General features: G+C 37.7%; 1 protein-coding gene across 1 annotated transcript in view; it reads left to right on the top strand.

Annotated features, from left to right (window-relative positions):
* The window catches only part of TTC27 (tetratricopeptide repeat domain 27), a 175614-nt gene that overhangs the window by 37115 nt on the left and 125933 nt on the right, over window positions 1–12566 (top strand). Inside the window, exons 8-9 of the mRNA XM_041756634.1 lie at window positions 1402–1514; window positions 5785–5851. Of these exons, the coding sequence (XP_041612568.1) occupies window positions 1402–1514; window positions 5785–5851 (180 nt within the window). The remainder of the gene's footprint in view (window positions 1–1401; window positions 1515–5784; window positions 5852–12566) is intronic.

The raw sequence follows: 12566 nt of genomic DNA, 5'->3' as shown, positions 1-12566 counted from the left end.
TCCTGCTTGCGTGCTCGCTCTCTCTCTCTCTCTGTTAAATAAATAAATAAAATTTAAAAAAGAAATTGGCAAAATATTTTCTGTGGTACACCATTTTAAATTAGTATCAGCAGTGTGTAAAAGTTCTAATTTTAGATCCTTGTCAACATTTAGTATTGTCAGTCTTTTAATTAGTATTTCCTATTGACTGTTGTTGTCAAGGATCTTTTTGCGTGCTTATTGGGCATTTGTATATCTTTTAATGAAGTGTCTGTACAAATCTATTGTCTACTTTTATATTGGGTTTTTTATCTTCTTACTGAGTTGTAAGAGTTCTCCATATTGTGAATACAAGTCCCTTTTCATATATTTGTTTTATGAATATATTCTCTGAGTCTGTAGCTTGGCTTTTCATTTTCTTAACGATATTTTCAAAGAACAGAACTTTTAAATTTGATGAAGTTTAACTTAGTAAAGTTTTTTTCTCTGATGGTTCAGGTTTTTTTGTGTCCTAATTAAGAACCACCTATCTAGCCCAAAGTTGCAAAGCTTTTCTCCTGTGATTTCCTCTAGAAGGTTTTTTTAGGGTCAGCTTCTACGTTAAGGTCTGTGATCAATTTTGACTTAATTTTTGTGTGTGGTATGAGATAAGGGTGAAGGGGCATTTTTTCCCAAATGGCTGTGCAGTTGTCACCATCATTTATTGAAAAGACTGCTTTGTTGAAAATCAATTGGCCGTATGTAGGTCTAAAATTCTGGACTCTATATTCTATTCCATTCATCTGTAAGTCTGTCTTCACACTAGTACCACACTGTGTTGGCTTTGTAGTATTTCTTGAAATCAGATACTCTATCAAGTCCCCTAAATCCTCAGATTTTATTCTTATTCACATTGTTTTCGCTCTTCTAGATCCTGTTGAGAAACAGAATTGGGAGTTGATATTTTATTGTATTGTTTTTGATTTAATATTTTTTAAAAGATTTTATATATTTTAGAGAGAAAGAGTGAGAGAGCATGAATGGGGAGGAAGAGAGGGAGAAGCAGGCTCCCTGCTGAGCATGGAGCCCAATGTGGGGCTCAATCCCAAGACCCTGGGATCGTGACCTGAGCCAAAGATAGACACTTAACTGATTGAGTCATCCAGATGCCCCAAGAGTTGATATTTTGGATTAGAATATAGAGTAGAAAGATGTGATTTTAAATCCTGATGCATCAGTAGAGGGGCTTGGGCTCCATTTCTACATAGTAAATTATCCCCGAATATGTGTTTCACAAGAAATAGCCTGTTGACCATATGTAGACATTGTAGAATTTTTAAACAAAAAGATGAATTATCTCTCCTTAGTAATCAGTTGCATACAATGTGTTGAGTGAATCAAATTTAAATTTTGGTCTAAATATTTTTTTTTGCGTTTCACCAGAATCTTGAGCTCAATGATGATACAGTTCTAAATGAGATAAAATTAGCAGATTGTGAACAGTTTCAGATGCCTGATCTGTGTGCTGAAGAGCTTGCTGTTATCCTTGGAATCTGGTAAGTCAATTACTTACTTAGTTACTTTGAACACTGCGTATTGGTTCTTATGTGTTGAGGAAAACTTTATTCCAGGAGGCACACCGAGTTCTGGATGAATAGGGAATCTTATAATGCTTATGAGGATCAAGAATAGTGGGGCAGTCAATTTTCACCAAACTACCAGTGCTCTCTACTGGGCAACCAAGTCAAGGGTTAGAGATTAGGAATTTCAGGAATCACCTTTGAGTTAGTATACTTCTCTTTTCTTCATAAGCAAGATTTCTTTGGTTAGCTTTAGCTAGGAGCAAACTTTTAATAAAGTATTTAGGAGAGTTGAGAATGATTATTTTGACCTTTGGGGTTATTTACAATCCAAAGGATAGAATTATTTCTTAATACTATTGAATCTTATGTGTGGTGGAAATAGTTTTTCCTTTTATTTTTATTTTCAATATTGAAATAATTTCAAAATTCACTTTTCAAAAAAAGTGGCAAGGGGAAGGCATTGTAGAGAACTTTGGAGAATAATTTTCTAACATGATACTGTATCATCCCTGAATACTTACTTCAGTGCATGCTTCTAACAAACTAGGGTATTTTTTATAATAGCCACAATATGGCTATCAAAATGAGGAAATAAATATTCATACTTTATTGTCACTTAATACTCAGATCCCATTCAAGTTTTCCAGTTGTCCCAATAGTCTCCTTTGTAGCACAGGACCCACTGTAAAATACATGTGTTTCTTTTAATTGTCCTGTCTCTCCAGTTTCCATCATGCTGGAATAGCTTGACTTTCATAGTCTTGACATTTTTGAAATTTATAAGCCAGTTACTTTGTAGACTTTCCCCATTGAATTTGACCTATTTAAAAAAATTACAATTAGTTTGCATTATGCATCTTTAGCAGGGATATCAGAGAAGGGAAGTTTTGTGGTTCTTCTTGCATCCTAGCAGTAGGACACAATTTTGATTTGTCCGTTTGTCCCACTGCTGACTTTAACTTTGATCACGATTGAAACAACATTTGCCAGACGTCTCCATTTTTTTTCTTAAGACGTCTCCATTTTTATAGAGTTTTTCTTTTTCACCTTTGTAATTAACATTTTATGGGGAGATGCTTTGAGACTATATCAATGTCTCACTTCTCTGGAGAATGTTCAAAATGGAGTACTTCACAAAGTTGCAATATTTAGAACAGTCAAATTAGTAATAGGTAACTTTTTTTTTTTTTTATAAAATCTACAGACTTTATTTTTTTTTTAATTTTTATTTATTTATAATAGTCAGAGAGAGAGAGAGAGAGAGAGAGAGAGAGAGAGAGAGGCGCAGAGACACAGGCAGAGGGAGAAGCAGGCTCCATGCACCAGGAGCCCGATGTGGGATTCGATCCCGGGTCTCCAGGATCGCGCCCTGGGCCAAAGGCAGGCACCAAACCGCTGTGCCACCCAGGGATCCCAGTAATAGATAACTTAAGAAAGGAGGGATTTGTTTAAAAAAATTGTTATATAACTCAGTAGAGCTTATCCTTTTGTCTCCACCTCATAGCATTATACCTCTTTTTCACACTTCATTTACACAAAAGTTGAATATAGTCCTCCAGTCTTCTTGTTTGGGTAAAAGGGATCACACACATAGAGCTCTGTTTCTAAGCCCAGATCTCTTGTTCTATCATATTATTTGATTCTAGTGACAGATTCTTTGCATACTAATGAAAAATTGTCTAATTTGTAGTGATGCTTAGTATATAATTAATATAAATAGCAACCTTTTGTGAGCAGTTCCATGTGCTAGGAATTGCACCATGCACTTCTCACATTACCTCTCATTAATGTTCTAGCAACCTTAGAAGTTGCTTTCTCCATTTTTCAGATAGGAAATTGGGGTTCAACTGGCTGAATGACTTGCTGAGAATTACGAGCAGCAATTAGGGATTGAATCCAGGTTTTACTGACCTCAAATTCTGAGTTCTCCTTTATGTAATTTCTTAAAACATCATTTTAGCAAATTCATAATTGTCAGTGTATCAGAAAATTAAATCAAACAAAACATACATATTCCCAGGCATTCTGTCAATTGAGCTTTAGGTATGTATAATGAGTTAGACTTCATAGTTGAGAGAGGACTAAAAAATAAAAACAAAAAATTCTTGTTTTCAAATACTGTTTCTTCCCCCAAGTATAATATTGGTTGAATCTTAATATACGGAACAGTTAGAAGTGCTGAGTGGATTTTATAAGCAACTTAAATCTCCCCTGTTTGGTAGAAACAACTTGATTATTTTCTGAATTTTGGAGCACCTGATGCAGTGTTTATAAATGGGTAGGAAATCAGTGAATTGATGATTTACATGAACCGAGTTACCGTGGGAGTTGCAAACAGTGGTTTTGTTATATTGCCTGACCTCTGTCTAATCCCCATGGCCATTTTCCCTGTGGAGAGGTGACTTGGACATTGTAGTAAGCTGTGTTAGATTAGAAAGGAAGGACAGCCCCGGGTGGCTCAGCGGTTTAGCGCTGTCTCGGGCCCAGGGCGTGATCCTGGACACCTGGGATCGAGTTCCACGTTGGACTCCCTGCATGGAGCCTGCTTCTCCCTCTGCCTGTGTCTGCCTCTCTCTCTCTCTTTATGTATCTCTCATGAATAAATAAATGAATCTTAAAAAAAAAACACAATTAGAAAGGAAACAATGAGAAGGTGAATTCTTATAGATGGAAGATTGGTGAAACGATGGGGCTAGAAAAAAAGAGACAAAAAAAACAGACTCTTAAATACAGAAAACAAACTGGTGGTTGCCAGTGTGGCGATGGGTAAAATAAAAAAGGAGATTAAGAGTAGACTTATCTTGAGCACTGAGAAATATATAGAATTGCTGAATCATTATATTGTATACCTGAAACTTATATAACACTGTATGTTATATTATACTTATATTATACTTGAATTAAAAAAAAAAACACAGTAACCACTATCCTCAATTTTGTATTTGTTATTTTCTTGCCTTTTCAAAAAAATATATTTACTCATGTTTTTGTACTTCTAAGTCAGTTTCATTTTGTTTTTTTCTGAGCCTTATAAAAGTGATATCTTACTATGTGTAGTCTGTGATTTTTTTCTCATTATATTTTTATGATTCATTCTTTTTTATATGTAGCTATAATTTACTTTGGATTATAGCATCTCATTGGGTGAATATTTCTCAGTTTATCAGTCTTTTTTTGGACATTTGGATTATTTCAAGATTTTTTTTTTCCTGTTGTACACAATATTACTATGGATATTTTGTATATGTCTCCTGGTACACCTGTTCAATAATTTCTCTGGGCTCTATGAAATTATTATTGAGCTAAGATATATGAAGATTTCACTTTACAAGATAGTGATAAATTGTTTAGTAAAATCATCTGATCAAATTATACTTGGATCAGCAGGATCTAAGAATTCCCATTTTCCTGCCTCTTTGACAGCCTCTTAAATTTTGCCTAATGATTACGGTGATATTTTAATTTTTTTGGCATGAGTTTGATAATTAGGAGCTGGTTCCATGTTCATTCTTTTCTTTCTGAGGCTGCCAGATTCAATTTCTTTTTCCTAGTAAAATAAATTATGTTAACATTTAGTATACCAACCACCTTTAGTCAGCATTTAAAAATATTTTTAAAAATTCAAAAAAAAATTTTTTAAAGATTATTTATTTATTTGAGAGAGAGAGTGAGCGAGTACAAGCAGGGGGAGTGACAGAGGGAGAGAGAAGCAGGCCCCCTGCCGAGCAGGGAGCCCGATGTGAGGCTCTATCTCAGGACCCTGGGATTGTGACTCAAGCCGAAGGCAGACGCTTAACCACCTAACCAGCAAGGCACCCGTTGTCAGCATTTTTTGTGTCTCAACATTTTTCAAAGAGATTTTATTTATTGATTTATTTTGTGGGAGGTGGGCAGAGAGAGGGGGAGAGAGAGAAACCCAAGTGGACTCTCCATTGAGTGCAGAGCCCAGTGTGGGACTTGATCTCACAATCCCGAAATCGTGACCTGGGCTGAAACCAAGAGTTGGACGCTTAACCGAATGGTCCATCCAGGTGCCCCTATTTGTCAGCATTTTATTGCTTACTTATTATATTATTTAGTGTCATACTTATCTTTGGCAAACTAATATCTACATTTGTATATAATGCACTAGTATTAAAATATGTGCTTTGAAATAAAGTTTATGTTGCCTTTTTAAAAATAATATTTCATTAGTTACAACATGCATTTTAGAATTAATTTGCTCTTTTTTTAAAATTTAAAGCACAAATTTCCAAAAGAATAACCCAGTGCATAAGTTAACTGAAGAGGAGCTGCTGGCATTTACATCAGTGAGTAATGTCTTGTCCTTTCCATTTCATGTTTTACCTTGTATGTGATATTGTTTCTCATATATTCTTGCCTAAGATTGTTCCCTACACTGCCATGTAGGGAAATTAAGGAGAAAAGAAAACTCACCATTTTAATTTCCAAACTGCGTATATCTTGCTGTGGATGTAAACATAAGCATTTTTTTTCGTATTTGCTTGGATTTGAGGGGAGTGGCCAAATATTTCTTGTTCATTGTTTGATCCCAGGGCCCGATAGGTGCTCCGTGTCCAATGAATAAATGAAATGACAGAGCAAGAGTCTGAATCCTCACTCCAAGACCACTGTAGTATGAAACTCTTTTGTCTAAAACTGAGGGTGATGCCTGCATAGATGGGATGAGAAGGAGGAGTTAGAGAGCAAGGACCAGAAGCAGGAGGGTGAGGGTTATATGGACTGAGAAAGTAGGGCAGTGTCAGGAACATGAAGTGCTCATCAGCATCCCCCACTGCAGCGCTGTCCAGAGACAGGCCGTGGGCACTGATGATCAGGGGTGCACCACTCAGCTCTAGGACAGTTTCGGTACAGTATTGTACATGTAGTCCCCTCATTATAGGGAATTAAGGAGGGAATGGAGTGTAAGAAAATAAAGTTGATAGATAAAGACTACAGTTGGAGAATAATGGCAGTGAAAAGGAAAGCTTGGGATCCCTCGGTGGCGCAGCGGTTTGGCGCCTGCCTTTGGCCCAGGGCGCGATCCTGGAGACCCGGGATCGAATCCCACGTCGGGCTTCCGGTGCATGGAGCCTGCTTCTCCCTCTGCCTGTGTCTCTGCCTCTCTCTCTCTCTCTCTCTCTCTCTCTCTCTGTGACTATCAAATAAAAAAAAAAATTAAAAAAAAAACTACCTTAAAAAAAAAAGAAAGAAAAGGAAAGCTCGAGTAATAAATGAGGATTTGAGATCAAAGAATGCTTTTCAAGAACAGAAAAGTCACATACCAAAGGGTCAGACATCATCTTCTTAGCTTTATGGATAAAAAGATAATGTACATCTTTGATGAGCACAAGTTGCTGAAGATAATTTTTTCAAAGGCATTTTTATTATCATAGTTAAAATTAAGAGAGAATTCTGATGTTTTCTTTCTTTGTTATTTTTCAGATAAGGCAAAAATGAAGTACTTTTATCTGGTAGAAAAGCTAGCTTACTTTGTATTGTAATATGAATTTTGCAAGTTACTGCTTTCTGCCTATGGTTTTGGAACTGGTTGGATATGAATCCTTTTAGTCCTCTGGGTGCCTGTTTTTATTTTCTCACTTCGGTATCTTAGGAATCTTTAGTGTTTATGATGATAGCATATCTGTGTTTAGGTAACTATGTAGAAATGTCCCTGTTTTCTCTATGTATGCTATAAGGAATTTGACAAGTAAAGTGTTCAACATTTTTAAAAATATTAATTTAAAAAATGATCCTGTGTTTCCTATTTACCCAGCTAATCTCTATTGAATACTAAATATATGTCAAGCTTTGTGCTGGTCATTGGGGATACAGTATCAACAAAGTATTTTCCTTCTTGGCCTTTACATTGATTTACATTCTTGTGGGGACAATACACAGTGTACAAAGAGAAATAATATATTTAACAGATGTGCTCTGGAGACATATAGAACAGGGTAAGGGAATACGAATGGCATGGGGGGACGGCTGTTTTAGTCAAGTGGCGGGAAGGATCTCAGTGGGAAGGTGATCCATGAAGTGAGGCTCAGGGAAAGATGTGGAGGATCTGGAATGGTGGTGAGTTTGAGTTACCGTAGGGAAGTACAGAGCTAGATGAGGACAAGTGTCTAGATGATGAATGTGACCAGGATGCTTGGGTGTTTGGGTTTCTTCCGATAACTGGGGTAAACAGGATGTAACATGTGCTAGGAAGTGTTCCTGCTGGCCTCTTGTGGGGCGGGGGTCCATAATAACATCTTCTTGGGACTGGTCTTAGTGGTTTATCAAGGTATATGTATTAGCCATAGTTATCCTAAAAAGACACTAAAATACTTGATTTATAAACAAGCAGTTAAATGTATTTTAGCATTTCGAGTTGGTGGGTTTATTTCTTCCTTTAAAAAACTTTTCCCTTTTTTCCTGTTTTGCTTTAGTTATTCATTATTTTCATTTTTAAAAACTTTTTGCTTAAATTTGATTTAATTAACATATACTCTATTATTAGTTTCAGAGGTAGAGTTCAGTGATTCATCAGGTTTTTTTTTTTTTTAAAGATATTATTTATTTATTCATGAGAGACACATAGAGAGAGAGAGGCAGAGACACAGGTAAAGGGAGAACTAGGCTCCATGCAGGGAGCCCAATGTGTGACTCGATCTTGGGACTCTGGGATCACGTCCTGAGCCAAATGCAGATGCTCAACCGCTGAGCCACCCTGGCTGCCCTCATCAAGTTTTTTTGTTTTTGTTTTGAAGATTTTATTCATGAGAGACACAGAGAGAGAGAGAGGCAGAGACACAGGTAAAGGGAGAACTAGGCTCCATGCAGGGAGCCCAATGTGTGACTCGATCTTGGGACTCTGGGATCACGTCCTGAGCCAAATGCAGATGCTCAACCGCTGAGCCACCCTGGCTGCCCTCATCAAGTTTTTTTGTTTTTGTTTTGAAGATTTTATTCATGAGAGACACAGAGAGAGGGGCAGAGACATAGGCAGAGGGAGAAGCAGGCTAGGCTCCCTATGGGGAGCCTGACATGAGACTTGATCCCAGGACTCCAGGATCACAACCTGAACCAAAGGCAGATGCTCAACCACTGAGCCACCCGGCATCCCAGTGATTCATCAGTCTTATATAACACCCAGTGCTCAATTCACCACTTGCCCTCCTTCATGCCCATCACTCAGTGACTCCATCCCTCCTTCCCACCCCTCCAGCAATCCTCGGTTTGTTTCCCAGAGTTGAGAGTCTCTTATGGTTTGCCTTTCCGATTCCATGCCCACCCCTGCCCCTGTCTTGTTCCTTTCTACTGTGAAGTACTTCTGAAATAATTAACTCTAGTAATCTCTGGGATAGGTAACTCATCTCCTAACTTGCAGTGAAGATGATAAATTTGAGTTTTATACTTTCCCCCCAAGGACTTTATAACTTTTTTGTTCTCTGTCCTCTTCCAACTCTCATCCAAGTCAGACCTGACCTGGGGACTGATCCCTTTGGAGGAAAGCGGTTTGATTATTACAGTAATGCATAGTGCCAGGCATGACTCTTCAAGGAGATGAGGTTTTTTATTTTATTTTTTATTTATTTATTTTAAAGATTTTATTTACTTATTCATGAGAGACACACAGAGAAAGAGAGGCTGGCAGAGACACAGGCAGAGGGAGAAGCAGGCTCCCTGCAGGAAGCCCAATGTGGGACTTGATCCTGGGACTCTGGGATCACGTTCTGAGCCAAATGCAGATGCTCAATCGCTGAGCCACCCAGGCGTCCCAGGAGATGAGTTTTTTAGTTCCAAGTAAATCTTTAATTCATAAGAAGTAGGGCAAGGAACTTCTATGTGAGGAGGGCTTTTAGGAGCCCCAGCAATACTTTGTGATCTGCACCACTCCCTTCTTTTGTTGATTCCAAAGGAAGCATACAGCCTACACTAGAAAAATCCAGATGAACCCTTGCCTTGCATTTATTGATCCTTCCTCCTATCCATTCTTTGTGTATGATACTGAAGCAGATAATAAGAGGAATTAGAGGGGCACCTAGGTGGCTCAGCAGTTGAGCGTCTGCCTTTGGCTTAGGGCATGATCTTGGGTTCTGGGCTCGAGTCCTGCATCGGGCTCCTTGGAGTGAGCCTGCTGCTCCCTCTGCCTCTCTCTCTGTCTCTGTCTAAAATTTATATCCTATATAATTGACTGACCTATATATAAATATCCCTTATCTTTTACTCCCGAAGAATATTTTAGGCAAAAGAGAACACTTTTGTGTTCATCGTATCCCTTTTCTGAACTCTTGAACTTCTTTCTGTGCCTTTTTCTTAACAAGGCTCATATTTGGGCTTATAATTATTTATGTATATTCCTTATCCCTCCCACAAGACTATAAACTCCCCATTTCAGGGACAAGGCTTTGTTCTTCTCTCGGTCTTCTACAAGGCCCAGTATAGTACAATGCTTCAGTCATAGCTGTTGCTCAATAATGGATGCAAAAGAAGAGAATGAATGAAATATATTTGACCCCTGGAAAGGATTTCTTTCTTTCCTATAACTTGATGCTCTATTGCTTCCCTTAGTTTTATGATTTTAGGTAGTGCTATGTGATGTGAAGGAGAACTACTTGTTTTATCTTGTTTTAACTCCCTTGTTTTAGGAAGGGATATGCCCCTTCTTCATCATTGAAATCTTGTTTTGAGGATCAAATTCAAGAATGTCCTGAAAGTACCTTTGAGTAAATCGAGCAGGTGCACCCATAGCATTCAGGGATGAGCGGGGCCATCTGATTGCTGGTTTGTAGGAGAGCATTCTTTTTTCAAGGAATAGGAATTCCTAAGTGGTTAAGACCTGTTTGAAATTGGCAGTAGATGTGGGAGAGAAGGGAGCAGAGAGGAAAGAAACTGCATATTCTTTCTTGCTGGGCATCCATTTCCCTTCTGTGGCAACAGTGTGGTGGCCTGGAACTAAGGGTATCAACTATTGAGACTATGAAGTGTCTTTGGTTAATAGAAGTGCAAGAATAACACAAGTCTTAATATTTCTGCCCCTGGATTGTAAGCACTTGAAGGGATGGGGGCCATAGTTACCGGCTATTTGTTAAATATTTATTGAATAAACAAATGAATGGCTCATTATTCCTGAGTTTTGTTCAGTTTTAATAAACTGTCTTAAAGTTTACTAAAATGGTAAAATCTTTTTTTTGGGGGGGAGAAATTTTTAGTACTGTTTTCCTATTAGTGTAGCATGTTGAAATATATGAGAGATATGTTGGGAGAATGTTTTAGTTCAGCAATGTCAGAAGCTTATCCTAAAAGGAATACTTTATTTTTTTAAGGTTGTCATAATGTAGTGCTGTTCCTGAGATATTTGATCCACACATTTCAGGAAAACTGAATGACTCATAGTAAAAATAACCCATATTGTTTTAGAGAACCATTTATGTTGTATCGGCTTGATAATTTAAAATTAGCTGTTATCTACGTTATTTCCTTTCAGATGGGCCAAGTCAGTGACATTCAGTAATGCTTTTAATTTCCTTTCATTGTTGAAAATGGGAACAATTTAGTTAATTCATACAGGTGTTTCAGTTTTCATTGGCAAAAGTTTTGCTTAAGTGTAAATTGATACTGGCAGCCTGCCTTCTGAGTGTCTGCCTGAAGCCCCAAAGTCTCTGTAAATGAAGAAAGGAAAAAGACCTGTAGAAGTTATATGTTATATTGTGTGTATTTTCTCTTTCTGCTATTAATTTTAAAGCTATTTAATAAATGCTTATCTATGAACATAAAATAGTTTGCAAGCCATTTTTACAGATTAAAATGATTGCCTATATTTCTTTTAGGGCATACTCATTAATTTTCTAAGATAGGCAATAGAACTTTGCAAGATAGCTGTGATATTTCTGATAGTTTATGTTAACATTACATGATGACACGTTCTATATTAAGCAGGTATAGCTCAGGATTTTTATTTTCTTTCTGGTTTGAATATTTGTCTTTCAAAATGTTACTTGTACATTTTAATTTAATTTAATAGGCATTTATTGATAATGAACATTGTAGTGATCTCTGAGTTAAGTTGGTAACTTTTTTTTTTTTTTAAGATTCTATCCATTTATTCATGAGAGACAGAGAGAGAGAGAGAGAGAGAGAGAAAGAGAAAGGCAGAGGCACAGAGGGAGAAGCAGGCTCCACGGAGGGAGCCCGATGTGGGACTCGATCCCGGTTTCCAGGGTCAGGCCCTGGGCTGAAGGCAGTGCTAAACTGCTGAGCCACTGGGGCTGCCCTAAGTTGGTAACTTTTTTTTTTTTTTTTAAGTTGGTAACTTTTATTTTATTTTATTTTTTTAAATTTATTTATTTATTTATTTATTTTATGATAGTTACAGAGAGAGAGAGAGAGAGAGGCAGAGACACAGGCAGAGGGAGAAGCAGGCTCCATGCACCGGGAGCCTGATGTGGGATTCGATCCAGGGTGTCCCGGATCGCGCCCTGGGCCAAAGGCGGGCGCCAAACCGCTGCGCCACCCAGGGATCCCAAGTTGGTAACTTTTAAAGAAGAGATAGACGTGCTTTATTTTTTCTCTCAGTTCATAGGTTAACTGTTATTAACAGAGGATTATTAAATATTTTTGACTGTAGTTGAACTGAGTTCTTTGTATATATCCTACTTCAGGAATAGACAGAATGAGTAATAGGATTAGTGGGATCAAAGCTCTTCTTACCACCATCTACTTTGGTCACTGCTAGACTTCTCTCTTCACTGTTAACCATGGCTTAAGGTTAATACTTATTTGTGGGTTTACTTCTATTTTTTTTTTAAAGATTTTATTTATTCATGAGAGACACACAGAGAGAGAGAGAGAGAGAGAGAGAGAGAGGCACAGACACAGGCAGAGGAAGAAGCAGGCTCCATGCAAGGAGCCCAATGTGGGACTTGATCCCGGGTCTCCAGGATCACACCCTGGGCTGAAAGTGGCGCTAAACCGCTGAGCGACCCAGGCTGCCCTGTGGGTTTACTTTTTTTTTTTAAATTTTTTTAATTTATGATA

The sequence above is a fragment of the Vulpes lagopus genome, chromosome 5 (genome assembly GCF_018345385.1).
Source record: "Vulpes lagopus strain Blue_001 chromosome 5, ASM1834538v1, whole genome shotgun sequence".
NCBI lineage: Eukaryota > Metazoa > Chordata > Mammalia > Carnivora > Canidae > Vulpes > Vulpes lagopus.
The sequence above is the reverse complement of the archived record's forward strand: the minus strand, read 5'-3'. Positions and strand labels throughout refer to the sequence as shown.